This window comes from Sapajus apella, unplaced genomic scaffold (genome assembly GCF_009761245.1).
Source record: "Sapajus apella isolate SASKATOON/1434 unplaced genomic scaffold, GSC_monkey_1.0 scaffold51, whole genome shotgun sequence".
In the NCBI taxonomy this organism is placed as follows: Eukaryota; Metazoa; Chordata; class Mammalia; order Primates; family Cebidae; genus Sapajus; species Sapajus apella.
Genome location: NW_022436991.1, coordinates 7728097 through 7745966, shown reverse-complemented (window position 1 = coordinate 7745966; position 17870 = coordinate 7728097). Strand labels below are relative to the sequence as shown.

Genomic DNA, 17870 nt, shown 5'->3' with positions numbered 1-17870 from the left:
AGTCCCAGCTACTCGGGAGGCTGAGGCAGGAGAATTGCTTGAACCCAGGAGGCGGAGGTTGCGGTGAGCCGAGATCGCGCCATTGCACTCCAGCCTGGGTAACAAGAGCGAAACTCCATCTCAAAAAAAAAAAAAGAAAAAAAAATGATGGGAACATTGACAGTAATGCAGAAGAATTTACCAAACATTTTATTTCAAAATTTAGTCTCTGATATCGTAACCACAAGATATTTTAAATCAACAGTTTCTGAGCATACTACCACAGTTTTTATCACCTCTCCATCATCTTGTGGTTTCTAGAGATTGACAGAGAATATGTTTGTTTTATAGATATGGTAGCTAATGAAACACATTTAAATTGTTTTCCATTCTTCCTTCCTCAGTTCATTTCTTTTTGTCTTTCCACTGATAGTCTTTGGCAGCTCTTGAATAAATTCTACCTGTTGGCATGAAGGGGAATAAAATTAGCCTGGAAATTTTTGTCTTTGCATAAAGCCAATTATATAGCCATTCAATTATGAATTCTAGGTGAAAGAATTAGAATACTCATTGGAATGGGTTTTGGGTAACAACCAAAGAAGGGAAAAGGGTATTGTTGAGGAAATTGTCTTGATATTAAATATTTACTGCAAGTCCAAAGGACCAAACAAACTAGGTTTAGAGTTTCATTTTTATCTCAAAGATTCTGATTCTTACCCATATGTCATCAGTTCAGTTTGGGACATGTGGTATGTAACATGAGTGAAGAAAATAGTTGTTAAAAGGTAAAAATAGTTGAAATTTTCCATAACACTGAGCAAATATTCATCATAATTAGGATACCTACCTTTCTGGGATATTTGTAAGGTGCTGTAGTTTTTTTAACATGCTCCTGAATCTCCTTTATTAGTTGTTCTTGATCATGTGACTTGTAATCAGGGTTCAGAACAATAAAAGCCTTTACTACCTAAAATAAATATTTGAAACAGCAGGAAAATGAGTTATGCATTTGTATGTTTTAGTAAGTCTTATTTGCTTGCTCTAACTGAGAATCTATGTGCCTGGTGGGGTGGGCCAGAGTGTTTTAATAAAGTTTGATCCCAACTTTGTGTTCTTAAGCCAGCCAGTTGACTCACACACTTCCTGGTCTGTACCTAACACAGGAGAGCTTCTGGGACCTGTGTCATCAACCCAGCCTGGTCCAGCCTAGCCCTCAGCATGGGGGCTACTTATAAACAGTAGTCACCCTGAGTTTGCCACGTCTTTGTTGAAGGGAACAGTTCACAGAGAACATGCAGTCTTTACACAAGGCTGTGAAGATTCCAACAGCCACTTTGCTATTGCTCTGATCCATTTCCATGGCCCTGAGGAATAAGAGTGGAAATTGTGGTGGCCTTTAACTGGCAGAAGACAAGAAAGATGTTGTTACCTTATGCTTATAAATCCTGTTCTCCAAAGTTTATCCTTCCTAGAAATGTTTTAGAAAACCCTGCCTAGTTTTTGGACCTTTAATGGAGAAGACAGAAAGATAGGCCATCCCTCAGAGACCCCTTTAAAAGTAAATTTGGAGTCCTATCATTTTCTCTCCTAGGGCACTGCCAGGACTGCCATTTACTGCCTTCCCTATAGGCATGAGTCTAGGTGCATCAACTAGTATGTACCTCCAAAGCCAGATTACCAGCCCAGAGCTGGCTGTGGAATGATGGTTCCTGTAGGCACAGTTCCAGGAGAGTCCCCTGAAACTTTTTTATGATTAAATATCCTGCAGTTAAGTGCCTGAAACTCAAGGATTCATTTGTCCAGCTTAAAGATAAGCTGGCAATATTTCCTATCCACTTTGATCTAGGAGTAAAGATTTCATTGAAAATGAATTATTTGAAACAACAAATTACTCAGAACAGCTATTGGCGAGAAACAAAGACTTCAAGTTATACTTTTTTCACATATTGAAAACTTCACCAGTGGGTAATTTTACATTTTATGAGCTGTTACCCATTTTTGTCTTTACCCGAAACCCTTGTGGGGTGCAGTGGCTCATGCCTGTAATCCCAACATTTGGGAGGCCAAGACAGGAGGATTGCTTGAGCCCAGGAGTTTGAGAGGAGCCTCGGCAACATAGTGAGACTTTGTCTCTAATAAAAAAACCCTTTAACATTTTAAATTTATATGTGCCATAGGGCAGTTGTGAACCCTTGTGTGTATGTGTGTCTATGGATATAATTTTGTTCTATTCATTTCTTGACATTTTATAAAATGTAGTTATGCTGGTTCTGCTGCATTAGCAACATTTTTGCAAATTAAAAAAATATGCTTGTTATAAGTAAGTCATTCAAAGGCAAATTATTTTAAAAACTTTGCAATACTGGTTCACATATTGACTTCTACATCTTGGGTGAAGTCTCCTTTATCTTTTTAAATGACTACAGAAAATGTTAAATTAACAAGGAACAACCTAACGTTATGAGTAAAAGTATGAACTCTGAAGTCAGAACAGCTGGGTTCAAGTCACAGTTTGTTGGGTAATGTTGGACAAGTTAGGTAATCTCTTTGTGCCTCAGTTTCTTTCTCTGTAAAAGATTATGATGATTAAATGAATTAGCATAGATGTATAATGTCTGGCACATAGTATGTCATCAAAAACGTTAGCTCTTAGTTGTAGTCATAGAATTACAAGAAGTTTGGGTTTTATTTTTTAACCCCAAGTCCATAAGTGGGCTTCAGATTTCTCTCAAATTCTATGCAAAATCTTGTATTTTTCTGAGAAAAGTGGCTGTGCCATTCAATATGATAGCTACTAGCTACATGTGGCTATTTCAATTTAAATGAATTAAAATTAAATAAGATTAAATTTTCTCAGTCACACTAGCCACATTTCAAGTGACTGATAGCCATGCATGGCTATCGTATTGGATGGTGCAAATACAGAACATTTCCATCAGTGCATAAGTCCATCAGTGGCCTGTGGTTTTCTTCAAATTCTCAAAGAGGTATGTGATCCAAAAGATGTAGGAACCTAGTGATCTAGACAAGTATTTCTCAAGTGTTTATTTCACATTCCAATGTTAAAATTGTATTTCAAATCTAAATATTCTTTTTAATCAGTTCTGGAACTTGCTACCCAATTAAAGGCCTGGCAAGACCCAGCCTGGAGAAGGACCTAACCCAGGTAGAATAGGCCTGCCAGCAGAAAGGGAGGAACCACTGGTGGCATGCAGCATGTGGTCATTTTGTTCATGGACACCTCGTTTGAGACACCCACTCACACCTACCAGGAAATCCTGCAGCCCACCAGTGTTGAGAAACTGGCTACATTCTCCCCCTCACTCTGACTAATCTAAGCCCTACGCCAAGACCCCAGAGCTGTGAAGGAACCACAACCCACACAGATCTTTTCTGTATTGTACTCTAGGATATCAGGTGACTGCCAAGCCAACCCTGTTCCCAAAGGCTCAGCTACCATCCTGTTCCAAGTAAGCACCTGTCTAGGTGAGTAAAACTGATGATGACTGATGGTAGGAGTGAGGTACAGGAAGAGCTGAGACTTGTGAAACCTTGCTGGTGGTGGTCAGAGCAAAGAGACAAACCAATAATCACTGACTGTTTTCCTTGCCCTCCACTGCCTGGAGTATACCCTCTCATAGTAGATAGGGACTTTCATCCAAGCAACTTGACAAACTGCCAATTCCCAGCCACTGGGCAATATCCAACCAGGAAGACTTACAGGGTATCTTCTGGCATCAAAGATCAGTTAAAGGAGTCAGTCCTGGGGGGAGATCCACCCTCATTCCACTGTAACATGCATATCTCCCATTTTTGCCTTAAACTTTTAAATTTTATTTTATTTTATTTTTGAGACGGAGTCTCATTCTGTTGCCCAGGCTGGAACGCAAGTGGTTCACTGCAACCTCCCCTTCCTGGGTCCAAGTGATTCTCCTGCCTCAGCCTCCCAAATAGCTGAGATTACAGGTGTGCACCACCATGCCCTGCTAATTTTTGTATTTTTTAGTGGAGACAGGGTTTCACCATGTTGACCAGGCTGGTCTCAAACTCCTGACCTCAGGTGATCCACCCACCTCAGCCTCCCAAAGTGCTAGGATTACAGGTGTGAGCCACTGTGCCTGGCCTGCCTTAAACTTGAGGACCTATTTCATCCCCTGAGATTAGTATCTTCTAACTCTGCCCTGTGCCCTGTGCTTGCAGCCCTATACCTAGAATTTGAGATAAGGAGCTTGAATACATGGTACAGAAAGTTCTGGATTTGTATTGACATCAATGTCATCTTCAAAACTTGGGTTCAGTGTTAGAAGGGATACAGATTGAAGAAATATTGTGGGAACTTATAACTCATCTAGAGAAACCCTAGGGACATGCTGTAGACACACAGGCAAAACAGGAGGCTGCCTGGCATGGTACCTTTAAGCCAAAATACTGTGTGGTCAGCCCCAATAGGAATGGGCTTTCAGGACTGCTGTGTTATTCAGAGCTTATTTCTTGAAACCTCTACTTATTTACCTCTACCCAGCCTGCTTATGGTTACCTCGGTTCTAGCCTCTGACCTTGTTCTCACTCCTGATATATGATGCCCATTCTCCTCCGTTACACCAGGGACCTTGTTGGTTTCCAGACCTTCTGAGTAACAACTTGATCCTATCCAGCTGACTTCTGTCACCCCATCCTCATGTGAGCCTTGGTTACTGACATTCACACAATCTTTGCCCTAGTCCACCATGGAAAGAATTTAAATTCTTTCTAGTACATATTTTCAGTCTTATATTTTTTGGTTTTGGTTAGGATCAGAGCTACAGCTCATAATTCAATCTTATTTTGTAGCAGTTCTTTCTGACTAGCACATTTCTATCTGACTTGCATATTTAGTGAATGAATCATTTGGTTAATTCTGTTTCATTCACTAAGCTACTGTTTGTAAGTTTGTGTTAAACTGCCAACAAATTGAGATGAATCAGTTCTTTTACCTCTCCTCTGATGGGGTCTGGGCTGCTGACAACAGCTGACTCTGCAACTGAAGGGTGTTCATTCAGGGCACTTTCTACCTCAAATGGTCCAATTCGATAACTAGAAAAGCATGTAGGATGAATACATATAGGTGAGTGGCAGGTTCACTCTGGAACATGATGATCAGTTAACACAGACATATGCACATATGGAAAAGAAAATTACCCAGAGGATAATATGATATCATCTGATCTTGCAACAAACCAGAAATATCCATCTTCATCCATATACCCTTTGTCCCCAGTAATATAGAAATTGCCTCGTAGAGTTGAAGCTGTTTTTGAAGGATTATCCTGCAAAACAAATAGCATTTTGTTAATGTGGTGAATCTAACTCTTCTGGTCAATTGGCTTTTTTTTTTTTTTTTTTTTTTTGAGACAGAGTCTCACTTTGTCACCCAGGCTGGAGTGCAGTAGCACAATCTTGGCTCACTGCAACGTCTGCTTCCCAGGTTCAAGCGATTCTCCTGTCTCAGCCTCCCAAGTAGCTGTGACTACAGGCTTGCACCACCACACTCAGCTAATTTTTGTATTTTTTGGTAGAGATGGGATTTTGCCATATTGGCCAGGCTGGTGTCAACTCCTTACCTCAAGTGATCTGCCCACCTCGGCCTCCCAAAGTGCTGAGATTATAGGCGTAAGCCGTCGTGACCAGCCCTCAGTTGGATTTTTAAATGTTCCAGAAAGCAGAAAAGTTTGGCTCCTTTGAGAAGCATTAGAGTTAGGAAGAGCCAGAGTGTGAAAATAAGGATGAAATTCCAGCATGGAGCTAGCCCGAGAGAAAAAAGGTAAACTACATACAAAGATTAGGCATGTTTCCATCTTAAGAATTTTCTTAGATAGATAAATATTGCAGGAGCTTGGAGCTCAGAGAAGTAAACTAAAGTGTCTTTTGCTAACTGATTAATATATAATGCTGGTGGGAAGAGAGAGAAGTAAATACTTAGAGTTAAAAGAAAGCACTGACACCTGGTAACTCAAAGAGCAAAGGTTTGTTTTTGGTTTGTGTTTTGTTTTGTTTTACACAGTAACAAAAGTGGTTCTGCAAATTTGACATAAAAGAAATGAACAAGTTACTGTTACATTATATAAAATACACTGACAAGTAGCATCTGGACCTTATACATATAGATTTTGCTCTAATTTGTGTACCGTGATTAGAGATGAAAATATTCTTGCAAACAATAAGGAGGTTAGAACCCCTCTAGTGAAAGTCATTTGCTTAATCCCACCACCCTTTCATCCCCCATCCCTCTCATTCTTCCTAAGAAGAGAGAGCACTAATTGGATTTCAGGAAAATGAGTGGGTTTTGTTTGATAATTGAGAGGCTCAAGAGGCTTTTTTGCTCCAGGGCTGTTAAGAGGCTTTTTTCTTTCTAGGGTCCCTTCCTTTTGCCTTCATGGACCTGAAACAGAGATCTAGCCTCAGGGGACAAGCTGCTTTTTTTTCTTCAGCAGGAATTTGGATATTTCTTCAATTTCTTGTCTTTGGTATTACAATCAGGACAAGCAATCTCTCGAGAATGGGCCAAGTATCCATCCTAGGTATATTTTGTGGCTAACCAGGATAGTTACCAAGAACTTGAGAAATAAATAGAAAATAAGAGATTATTCACTAAGTCACTTACTACATAATGAGTAAAAAGGCCAAATGGTCGGTTAGGTAGAACTCGAATGCCAATATCCCCTTCTTGTCCAGGAGGTAGAACATTGCCATTTCCATCTACAATCTAGGATAAAATAGCACAATTTATTTAAGGAAATTTTTGTTTAATGTCACAGCGTAAATATTAACTTTGCACGTTTTGTTTTTTGCCATTTAAAAATGAAGACTTAAAAAATTGTTTTGTGTGAGACAAGATCTCACTTTGTCACCAAGGCTAGTGTGCAGCAGCTCATAGATCACTGCAGCATCCAACTCCTGGCCTCAAGCAATCCTCCCACCTCAGCTTCCCAAGCAGCTGAAGCTACAAACACATGCCATTATGCTCAGCTAATGTTTATTTTGATTTTTTGTAGAGACAAGGGTCTCGTTATGTTGCCCAGGCTGGTTCCCGGCTTCAAGTGATCCTCCAGCATTGGCCTCCCAAAGTATTGGGATTACAGGCATAAGCCACTGTACCTGGCCCCCCAAAATTTTTAAATATACTTTAAATTCCTAAGATAAATATATTTATTTAAATTCTTATTGCATAAAATATTAAGTACAGGTTACCAAAATGTGAAAGAAGGATAAAAAATTTTTTAAATGTTACCATCCAGTAATAATCACATTTTGGTAATATCCTTTGAGATAATATAAACAAATAGAAAAATAGGATTGCTGGCCGGGCACAGTGGCTCATGCCTGTAATCTCAGCACTTTGGGAGGCTGAGGCAGTCAGATTACCTGAGGTCAGGAGTTCGAGACCAGCCTGGCTAACATGGTGAAATCCCATTTCTACTAAAAATACAAAAATTAGCCAGGTGTGGTGGTGGGCGCCTATAATCCCAGCTACTTGGGAGGCTGAGGCAGGAGAATCGCTTGAACCCGGGAGGGGGAGGTTGCAGTGAGCCAAGATCACGCCATTCTACCCCAGCCTGAGCAACAACTGAAACTCCGTCTCAAAAAAAAAAAAAAAGAAAAAATAGGATTGCTTTATAATATGCAAGTTTGCCAACCTGTTTTTATCATTTAGCAATAACTCTTGGTTATCTTTTCCTCTCAATAAATAAATAACTTCATTATTGGTTTTCAAACTTTTTTTAGCCATGGAACCTACAGAACCTTACTTCAGAAACCCAATCTAAACAGGAAAATGGGAATGATCTCTGGTTGACAATGGTGAGTAAGCCACAGCCTTGCTCTCTTTCCCTCTGTCCAATCTTCATCATTTCTTGAAGTACCTAATAGTAGCTAGCATTTATTAAGTACTTACTGCATGCTACGTATTAAATGCTAAAGCTTTAAGTACTATAGCCCTATATGGTTAGAACTTTTATGACCATTTTACACATGAAGTAACTGAGGTATAGAGAGTTTAAGTAACACTATGCATGACTGAGCTGGAATCCAAATCTCAGCACTCACACTCTAGATCACATGCTTTTAATCATTACACTCCTCTGTGCAATGCTTCTAAGGAGTTTAATCCAATTTTTAAAAAATCAGATTAGCATTTCTCAAGTTGATTGCTGATTTTATACCAGATTTTGCTCTAAATGACTTTTAGCTGTTTCTAAGTATCAGAATTCCGCTTTTATATCCTAGGTGTGTCCTGCATAGAGAATAAGTAAAATACTTATCTAGCACTTTCCAAAAGGAAAGGGGCTTATGTGCTGAATGAGAAACTTCAATGGGAAAGGAATTCTAAGAGTAAAAACTTCCCTTTAAGCTCTTGCTAATAAAAAAATATAAATTCCCACCCAGTTATCTAAAGAAATATGTGGTTCCAGATATGAAGGAATTATTGATGGAAAGGAAGTATTTTAAAAGTTCCAGTTATTTATCACAGATTTTAATAGATGGGAATATAGATAAAATCTTCTGTCTTTGGGGAGAATCATGTTCCTCATTGTTCAAAGGGTGTTAAAATGTTTAAACATGAAAATTATGAGTATTTAAATTTAAAAGCAAACAAAAAAAGATTATAAAGTTTGGGCTTTGAAGTTGTAGAAATCTGATATTAACCTGGTTGGAGCATATCCCCAGATGCCAGAATATCACTGCAGATGCTCTTAGCTGAGGAACAAGAAGCCCAGTAATAATAAGCCCTTGGAAAAGAGTTAAAAATGATTGAGGATGCAGGCAGAATACTGTTTTCCTCTCAGTCTCATCATATTTGCATTCAAAGATAGCTGCTCGAGAAAACCACTGGGCTCAAATTAATGGGGAACAGGTAGGGGTACCTTGCAGTGGGAATCACTGTGAGTACAGTTGTGCCTGTAAGGCCCTGATAGCCATGCATGTTGGGAATTGCTATTAAGGGAGGAAGAAAAAGAATATAGCTGTGTTACATATCAACTTCCCTGTAATACAGACATGAGCATGCTTAATTATCAATATTTCTTTCTTCAACCTAAAGTAGCCTGTTAACCAACAAACTATTGTTAAGCCTGTTTATGGAATGCAACTACAGTTCCTACCATTTTTTCTTACAGAAGTTTTTCAAAGAGGAATGTGAGGGAGAGGTAAATAATGGCACCCATTTTTCGGACCTTTATTATGTGCTAAGCACTCTGATATGCTCTTTAAACATATTGTCTCATTTAATCACCACAAGAAACCTCTGAAATCAGTTCTATTATTATTCGGATTACCAACCATCTGGGGACTGAAGTGGGGAGGGGTGGGTGTGTTCTTCATGGTATTGCCTTAAGTACTAAAACCAGATTACTCCCAGGCAGACAGACAGGTTGGTCACCCTAGTCCCAACTTTACAAATCAGGAAACTGGAGCTTAGAGAGCTTTAACAGCTCACCCACAGACACTCAGCTAGTGAATAGCAGAGATATAGTTGAACTACTAGGCTATCCTATCTTGAGACAAGCTTCCCATAGCAAGGTTAAAGTGAGAGAAAGGACCCAGGATCTGGTTTATTCTATAAACAGTTACAACAACAGTCAAGCTCATCTAAACTCTCTCAAACTTACTTGATCCTAAAAACTACCTGGAGGTGCTTGTTAAAATTACAAGATTTCAGCTTTCAGAATCCCACTCCAAATCTATTGAATCAATCTCTCCAGGGGCCTGAGAATTAGAATTTTTAACAAATATCCATATGATGTTTATAATGAAATAAGCTTAGGAAACATTTATCTAAGATCTCTACTCTGTTAATTCATCCATATTTTTGCTACTTTTGCTTTCTCTTAAAGTACAGATAGGTCTCTGAATTAAGATGGCTTGAACTTTAGCTGGACGTGGTGGCACGCGCCTGTAATCCCAGCTACTCGGGAAGCTGAGGCAGGAGAATCGCTTGAACCCAGGAGGTGGAGGTTGCAGTGAGCCGAGATTGCACCACTGCACTCCAGCCTGGGTGACAGAGCGAGACTCTGTCTCAAAAAAAAAAAAAAAAAAAAAAAAGATGGTTTGAGCTTACCACTTCCCAACTTTACAATGGTGTTAAAGAGATAACCATTCAGTTGAAACTGTCCTTCTCTCTAGATGCTGGGCAGCAACAGTGAGTCACAGCTCCCAGTCAGCTATGCATTTGTGACACAGGATGTTTTTAACTTATGATGACTTTATTTTGGGACATAACCCCATCATCAGTTGAGGAGTGTCTATGTTAGTGTAAGTTTCTTTGGCTACACCCAGCTTTGATGCTGGGTTGATCTGAGAACAATTTTAACCCTATACAAAGTGTACTGATGGGGAAGTGGCCTGCCCCCTAGGCATCGGGTGGTAGTAGTAGTGGCAATGGATACTGAAAGCCCAGAAATGGCCAGGCAGGCCTGGGAGCAGAGTGGGAAAGTGCTGCAGCCACTGTAAACTGAAGCTTTTTGGGCCTGGTTGACCTCCCAGAAGTTCTTGACCTCTCTCACTTGGGGAGACAGTGTTGTGTTGTGGTTGAGTGCAGATATGGGAGCTAGACTGCTGGGGATTAAATCCCAACTCTAGCAGCTATTAGCTGTGTGACCTCTGGTGAATCATTTTACCTCTTTGTGCCTCGTTTGTAAGATGGTTCTAATATTAGTATGCTTCTCATAGGGTTTTTTCTGGAAATTCAATGGGTTAATATTTATTTATTTAGAGACAGGGTCTTGCCCTGTGACCCAGGCGGGAGCGAAGTGGTGTGATCATGGCTCACTGCAGCCCCAAGCTTCCAGGCTTAAGCAATCCTCCCAACATAGTTTCCTGAATAACTGGGACCACAGGCACATACCACCACACCTGGCTAGTTTTTGTTTTTGTTTTTGTTTTTGTTTTTCTGTAGAGACAGTCTCACAATGTTGCCCAGGCTGGTCTTGAACTCCCAGGCTCAAGTGATGCTCCTGCCTCAGCCTCTCAAAGTGTTGGGATTACAGGTGTGAGCCACTGCACCCAGCCTAATGGGTTATCATTTATTAAATGCTTAGAAATGTATGGTACAATATAGGTATTTGCAAAATAATGGAGACCTATTAGCTAACATTTCTAACTCATTTTCATATTTTTATAAAAATTAAAGTATCATAGAAGTAAAATGGAATCACCACCAAAACAAAGAGAGTTTATATGGGGGCGAGAGTGGTAGGTAGGGTACAGATTGAGTTGTTAAACATTCTCCTGGAAGAGGATGTGCAAACCTTAACATCAAAAGCAGGAGAAGGTTTTCCCATTGAGCCAGGTTTAATTTTCATTCCCTTAAAATTTCCACAGATTAGCACCTAGTTAAGAAAAAGAAGAAGAAGAAGTAAGATAAGATTACAAGTAACTTAAAATTTATTCATCTACCATGCATTTAACAAATTCTTTAATGAAAATTTAGCTATGAACTAGGCTCAAAATAAATGCTATACTCTTATGGAATATAGTAATAAACAACATACAAATACATACATATATATAGTATAGTTACAACAATAATTGCTAATGTATCTATATTTATCAAAACATGAGTATATTAACCTTTGCACTTGTATTAGCATGATACTTGTTATGCTATTCTATTTAATTAATATTTCAATATTTGTTTTTATTTTATTTTTGATATTTTCATTTTTGACCATGTGATACCTTCTCATGGTTCATAAATTGAAGCATTATAAAGACCCACATTGTGAAAGTTTTTTTCGACCTTTCCCTTATCTATTTTATCTTACTCCTCCCTCTTCTACAGAATAACCACTTTTGTTCATTTTTCTTATTTTATTCTTTATTCTTATTTCATTTTTGTTCTTATTTCATTCATTTCCTCTAGAATTTCTTATTCTTTACTTCTATGAGCTCTTTAAAAACTCCTTTTTAAAGTATGGTTGCTAAGGAGTTATCCAGCAAACTCTTAATATTTTAGGTAGCAAGGAGCTCAGCATTTTCCATTTTGAGGCAGCCCTAAATAATATACTTCCCTATCACACTGGGGCAAATTCTTTCTTTAAGTAGATCCAGTATTACTCCTTTTTTTTTTTTTTTTTTTTTTGAGATGGAGTCTTGCCCTGTCACCCTGGCTGGAGTGCAGTGGTGCGATCTTGGCTCATTCTAACCTCTGCCTCCCAGGTTCAAGTGACTCTCCTGCCTCAGCCTCCTAAGTAGCTGGGATTACAGGCATGCACCACCATGCCCAGCTAATTTTTGTATTTTTAGTTGAGACGGGGTTTCACCATGTTAGCCAGGATGGTCTCGATCTCCTGACCTTATGATCCACCCACCTGGGCCTCCCAAAATGCTGGGATTACAGGCGTGAGTCACCGTGCCTGGCCAATCCAGTATTATTTCATTAAAAAAAAAAAAAAAAAAAAATTGTAGTTCCCTCACTCTGATCCATTAACCGTGGTGTTTGTCAATGAATAGCTATTTAAGCAACTATCTGTTAACAGAGCTTTTTTGCAACTGGGTTCTTGCAATCAATAGTTTTTAAACATTTTCTAACCACTCCACTCCTATACCTCAAATAATCATAAGGATACAGTGGACGCTTTGGTTTTTATTTGTCTGACTAAATGGAGTCCAGCTATGTCTTTTCAGTGAGGTCAGGTTACCGTTTCAGTCTGTCCATATCCTTCATAAATATCCAGGCCCGTCTTGTTTCTCCATTGTTCAGTCACATCATTAGTAATTGGTTCCCCAGCACTCACACAGTGCTTTAAGCTTTTAAACTTATAGCTTTTCAGAAAACAGTTTAGTTAGATTAGGAGGAAAAGTGGAGAGAAGTGAAAATTAAGGATTATTTCTTATGAACTTCAATATAAAATGTTTTAGTTGCCTTTTCATTCCTCTCCCTAGCACAAAATAAACCACTTTACCCCATATATACATCTACTATATAATCACAAATATTAAAAATAAAAATTATATTAAAAAGATAAATCATTCTAATATCATAGAATGATATTAGAACACCTCAAATACTAGTTTTTCTTCCCCCTTTTTTGGGAGGGGAGATAATTTATTACAAAGAAAGTCATTCTAGTCTTAGGAAAGGTACCCCATAACAACATTTTATTTTATGTTTTATATTTTCATGGAATGCTTCACAAATTTGCATGTCATCCTTGAGGAGGGGCCATGCTAATCGCTCTATATCATTCCAATTTTAGTGTATGTGCTGCTGAAGTGAGCACCATAAAAACATGTTAAATCAGCAATGAAAAGTTTACCAATTGTTTGGTTAAACTTATTGTCAGATATTTATACAATGGAATACTATACAGCTATAAAAAAGAATGAGGAAGCTCTTGGACAGTGCTGTCCAACAGAACTTTCTGTCGTGACAGAAGTACTCTGTAATCTGCTCTACCCACTACAGTATATGCTAGCCCTATATGAGCGTTGAACACTTGAAACGTGGCTAGTATAACTGAGAAATTGAATTTTTTATTTAATTAATATTTATATTTAAATAACTAGCTGTGGTTAGTGGTTACCATATTGCACAGCACAGTGCCAGAATATATTGTTAGGGGAAAAAAAGCAAGGTGCAGAACTGTGTGAATCTTTTGATGCCATTTATGTTTATAATAGAGAAGGGGAGGCTGGGTACAGTGGCTCACACATGTAATTCTAGCATTTTGGGAGGCCGAGGTGGGCAGATCACCTGAGGTCAGGAATTTAAGACCAGCCTGGCCAGCATGGTGAAACCCCATCTCTACGAAAAATACAAAAAGTAGCTGGGCATGGTGGTGCACACCTGTAATACTATATGCTCAGGAGGCTGAGGCAGGAAAATCACTTGAATAGGAGGCAGAGGTTGCAGTGAGCCAAGTTGGTGCCACTGTACTTCAGCCTGGGCAACAGAGCAAGACTCCGTCTCAAAAAAAAAAAAAAAAAATAGAGAAGAGGAGAACACATGCATATTAGTTAGTGTATTTTCAGGGAGAATTGACAAGAAACTGGAAACCCAGATTGCCTCCATGGAAGAGGACTGGGTGACTGGGGACAAGGTTTGAAGCAAGACTTTTCACTATGTATTTTTATATACCTGTTGAATTTTTTTCAACTGGTGAATAGTGAATTATTTCCTATTCAAAAATTAAATAACATCAATTTAAATATATTTATGTGTGATATGTGATATAACAGGAAATAAGTAGAGGTTGAGTATCCTTAATCTGGAAATCCAAAATCCAAAGTCCTCCAAAATCTGAAACTTTTTCAGCACCAACATGATGCTCCAAAGAAATGCTCATTGGAGGATTTTAGGTTTTATATTTTTGGACTAGGGCAGCCCAAACAGTATAATGCAAAGACTCCAAAATCTAAAACAATCTGAAATCCGAAAGACTTCTGGTCTCAAGCATTTTGGGCAAGGGATACTTAACCTGTATTGGGTCTTCATCCTGGGTTCTTGGCCCAGAGCTTCTAAAACCTTTATAATTTCCCAAGCAAGGGGTATGCTAGGAGTCTCTTTTGTTCTCATATTTTGTCTTTGACTCCGGTTCCTGACACAGAGCTCCTAAATTCTGTGGAATTTCCTGGGTGATAGAATCGTCTTTTGTTCTCATGAGGCAACTCATATGGGGCTCCCGTATGGGGGTTGGTCACCAGAAAGGCCAAGCCAGGAATAGAAGCTTGGCACTTTCAACCCCACCACCATCCTTCAGGGAAGGGAGATGTGCTGGAGATTGACTTAATAATCAATCATGCCTACATAATGGAGCCTCCAAAAAAATCCCTGAGGTATGAGGTTTGGAGAGCTCCATGTGCTGGAAAGGTAGTACACTCCCACTCCACAGGGATGGAAGCTGCTGCACTTGGGATCCTGTGGATCTCACCCTATGTACCTCTTCATCTGCATAGCTATTCATCTGTAATCTTTATCATATCTTTTATAATAAGCTGGAAAATGTAAGTAAGTGTTTTCCTGCATTCTGTGAGCCATCATAGCAAATTACTAAACCCAAGGAAGGGTCATGGGAACCTTTGATTTATAGCCATTTGGTCATATGTGGAGTTGACATCCTGGACTTGTGATTAGCATTTGAAGTGGGAAACAGTCTTGGGGACTGAGTTATTAACCTGTGGGATATGATGCTGTCTTCAGGGAGATAATGTCAGATTGAATTACATCATAGGACACTCAGCTGATGTTGGAGAATCGGTCAATGTGGGAGAAAAATCCCTTACATCTGGGGACCAGGAGTATTGAGTATTGTGAATATAGTAAAATAGTGGCTGCTGGGAGCTGAGCTATGAGAATGCAAAGGCATAAGAATGATACAATGGACTCTGGGGACTCCGGGAAAAGGGTAGGAGGTGGGTGAGGGATAAAAGACTACACAATGGGACAGTGTACACTGCTCGGGTGATGGGTGCAACAAATCTCAGAAATCACCACTGAAGAACTCATGCATGTAACTAAACACCACCTGTTCCCCCAAAACCTACTGAAATAAAGAAAAAAAACAAAGAAAACCGGTGGTTGTTTTTCTTTTCAGATTACCAATGCACCCTTTCAAATAGAATTAGCAATAGAATAAAAGATATAAACCATCTTTTCTATCTGCCGGGATAAGGTTCCAAACAGAAATAAGTTCTCTACTTTCTCAGCTCAGAGAAAGCCATCATCCAAAAGATTGACCATCTTTTTACCCATAACCACTGGGCTTGGAGCTATAGATGTTGTGGAACCCTCACTTTCTTCTTGTTTAGGGGAGCCTGTTCTGGACACAGTAATTATCATTCACAGAATGCAAGCAAGAAGGAGAAGGAGGAAGAGGAGAGATTGCTAAATCCTGTGTCTACTGGCTTGGAGCTATGTTTTCAGGCAGAAAGATCCTTGATTTTATAGCTTCCTCTTCTCCCCTCCCCCCACTAAATGCCTATTTACTAACATTTCTTACCTGGTCATACCATTCTGTACAAGCATTCGGTATGCAGTTGGTGCTGAACAAAAGACTGTGATGGGGTACTTGGAGAGTGTCTGCAATTTAGAAAAAGCAAACTCTTGGTCTTACTACAACTTTAATAAGTGCTTAAATGTCTTTGGTTGGCACAGCACAATTTAAACATTGTTTATGTTAATGTAAATGCATTCTTACTTTTTCTTGTAGAATCATTCCTCAGTGTCTGCAAGATTGGCTCCAGGAATGCTTAAGTCCCTTATATAAAATGGTGTGGTATTTGCATATAACCTATATACATCCTCCCGTATACTTTAAATCATCTCTAGATTACTTATACTGCTTAAAACAATGCAAATGCTATGTAAATATTTGTTACATGGTATTTTTTTGGTATTTTTTTAATTGTTGTATTTTGTTTTTTGTTTTTCTCCGCAAATATTTTCAATATGTGGCTGGCAGAATCAGGGGATGCACAACCTGTGGATATAGAGGGGGCCAACTGTATCTTTTCAGGCTTATTGACTTTCTGGATGTGACATATCTTATATTGTCTACTCTGATCTCTGAAAGTTGCTTTATTCATTAGTTCTGTCAGCCATACTGCTTAATGCACTGCTAAATATTGACCTCCTTGTGCTCTGGCTTACTTGAAAAATAGAAGTTGGCTCAAAACGGGGTAAATAATGTGCGAATACACATGCTCCCTGGATCCATGGAGAAAAAACACTACTCCATGCAGACTTTGCCCAGCCCGTATCCGAGGTATTCCACATCACGTCTGAGGGTGTCAAATCTAGCCAGAACCTGGAGAAACAAAGAGTATCCCTGATGTACATAGGAAAGCAAATATAAAAGACCAGTACATGGCCAGGCACGCAGGCTCATGCCTGTAATCCTAGGACTTTGGGAGGCCAAGGCGGGCAACTCACCTGAGGTCGGAAGCTCAAGACCAGACTAACCAACATGGAGAAACCCCATCTCTACTAAAAATACAAAAAATTAGCTGGGCATGGTGGCACCTGCCTGTAATCCCAGCTATTCGGGAGGCTGAGGCAGGGGAATTGCTTGAACCTGGGAGGCAGAGGTTGCAGTGAGCTGAGATTGTGCCATTGCACTCCAGCCTGGGAAACAAGAGCAAAGCTCTGTCCCCCACCCCCACCCCCCAAAAAAAAGACCAGTACATAAGTCATCATTTTTGCAGTTTTGATACTTCAAGCTACACTTCTGTGGAAGTATACCTTCCATTTACAGATAATCCTAAACCGAAACTGCTGTGGGTGTGTCCAGTCATTTTCGGAGAGCCAGTTGTTCCACTAGTAAAGAAAATGGCCATCATCTCATTGTGTTTCGTCTTCACACAGGTGTGGCTGTCACTGGCATGTCTGCAAGGGAAAAACTATAATGACTGCATGTTAAACACAGCATCACAGATGGTTACCACTGAAAAAGATTTGAGAAGCTGTCCCCTTGAACCTCTTCATATCATGAATGAGGTGCCAGTGGCTTAGCTTGAATTACAAGGTAAAAGCCATCACTTTCTCTTCCGTTTAGGTGCTTTCTAGAATCAAAACTTAACTTTGTCCTCAAAAGCCCATTTATAATAGCTGCTTTCCTAGCTTTTTATTCTATGATAAGGAAGGATTGAAGCATTTTTATCATACCTCCAGCAGAGTGAGGAGTCTGTGATCTTGCAATCATGGATAAGGAAGAATTTCTCCCTCCTCTCCCCTGTGGATGCTTTAAAATGTGATTTTTAAAAATAAGTATGTTAATACAATACATATTAGTAAAAGTCATGGGGACTGATGACTCAACAAACTACAGCCTACTGGCAAAATCTGGCCTGCCTCTTGTTTCTGTAAATGTTATTGCCCATTCATTGATGTATTATCTGTGGTTGCTTTCACACTACAA

The 17870-nt window shown here is 39.3% G+C and overlaps 1 protein-coding gene and 1 non-coding gene across 5 annotated transcripts in view; both read right to left on the bottom strand.

The window, feature by feature from the left end:
- Positions 1-170: 170 nt before the first annotated feature.
- The window catches only part of ACSM3 (acyl-CoA synthetase medium chain family member 3), a 34302-nt gene continuing 16602 nt past the window's right edge, over positions 171-17870 (bottom strand). For all 4 annotated transcript variants that reach the window (XM_032242869.1, XM_032242870.1, XM_032242873.1 and 1 more), the window contains exons 5-14: positions 17195-17338; positions 16604-16760; positions 15954-16033; positions 12654-12777; positions 11262-11342; positions 6620-6721; positions 5158-5285; positions 4953-5052; positions 827-946; positions 171-440 (exon numbers count right to left, since the gene is read on the bottom strand). In XM_032242869.1, the coding sequence (XP_032098760.1) occupies positions 354-440; positions 827-946; positions 4953-5052; positions 5158-5285; positions 6620-6721; positions 11262-11342; positions 12654-12777; positions 15954-16033; positions 16604-16760; positions 17195-17338 (1123 nt within the window). In that variant the 3' untranslated portion in view covers positions 171-353. The remainder of the gene's footprint in view (positions 441-826; positions 947-4952; positions 5053-5157; positions 5286-6619; positions 6722-11261; positions 11343-12653; positions 12778-15953; positions 16034-16603; positions 16761-17194; positions 17339-17870) is intronic.
- LOC116526760 lies at positions 13130-13235 on the bottom strand. Its single transcript, XR_004258262.1, has one exon. It is a non-coding gene; the product is annotated as a U6 spliceosomal RNA (small nuclear RNA).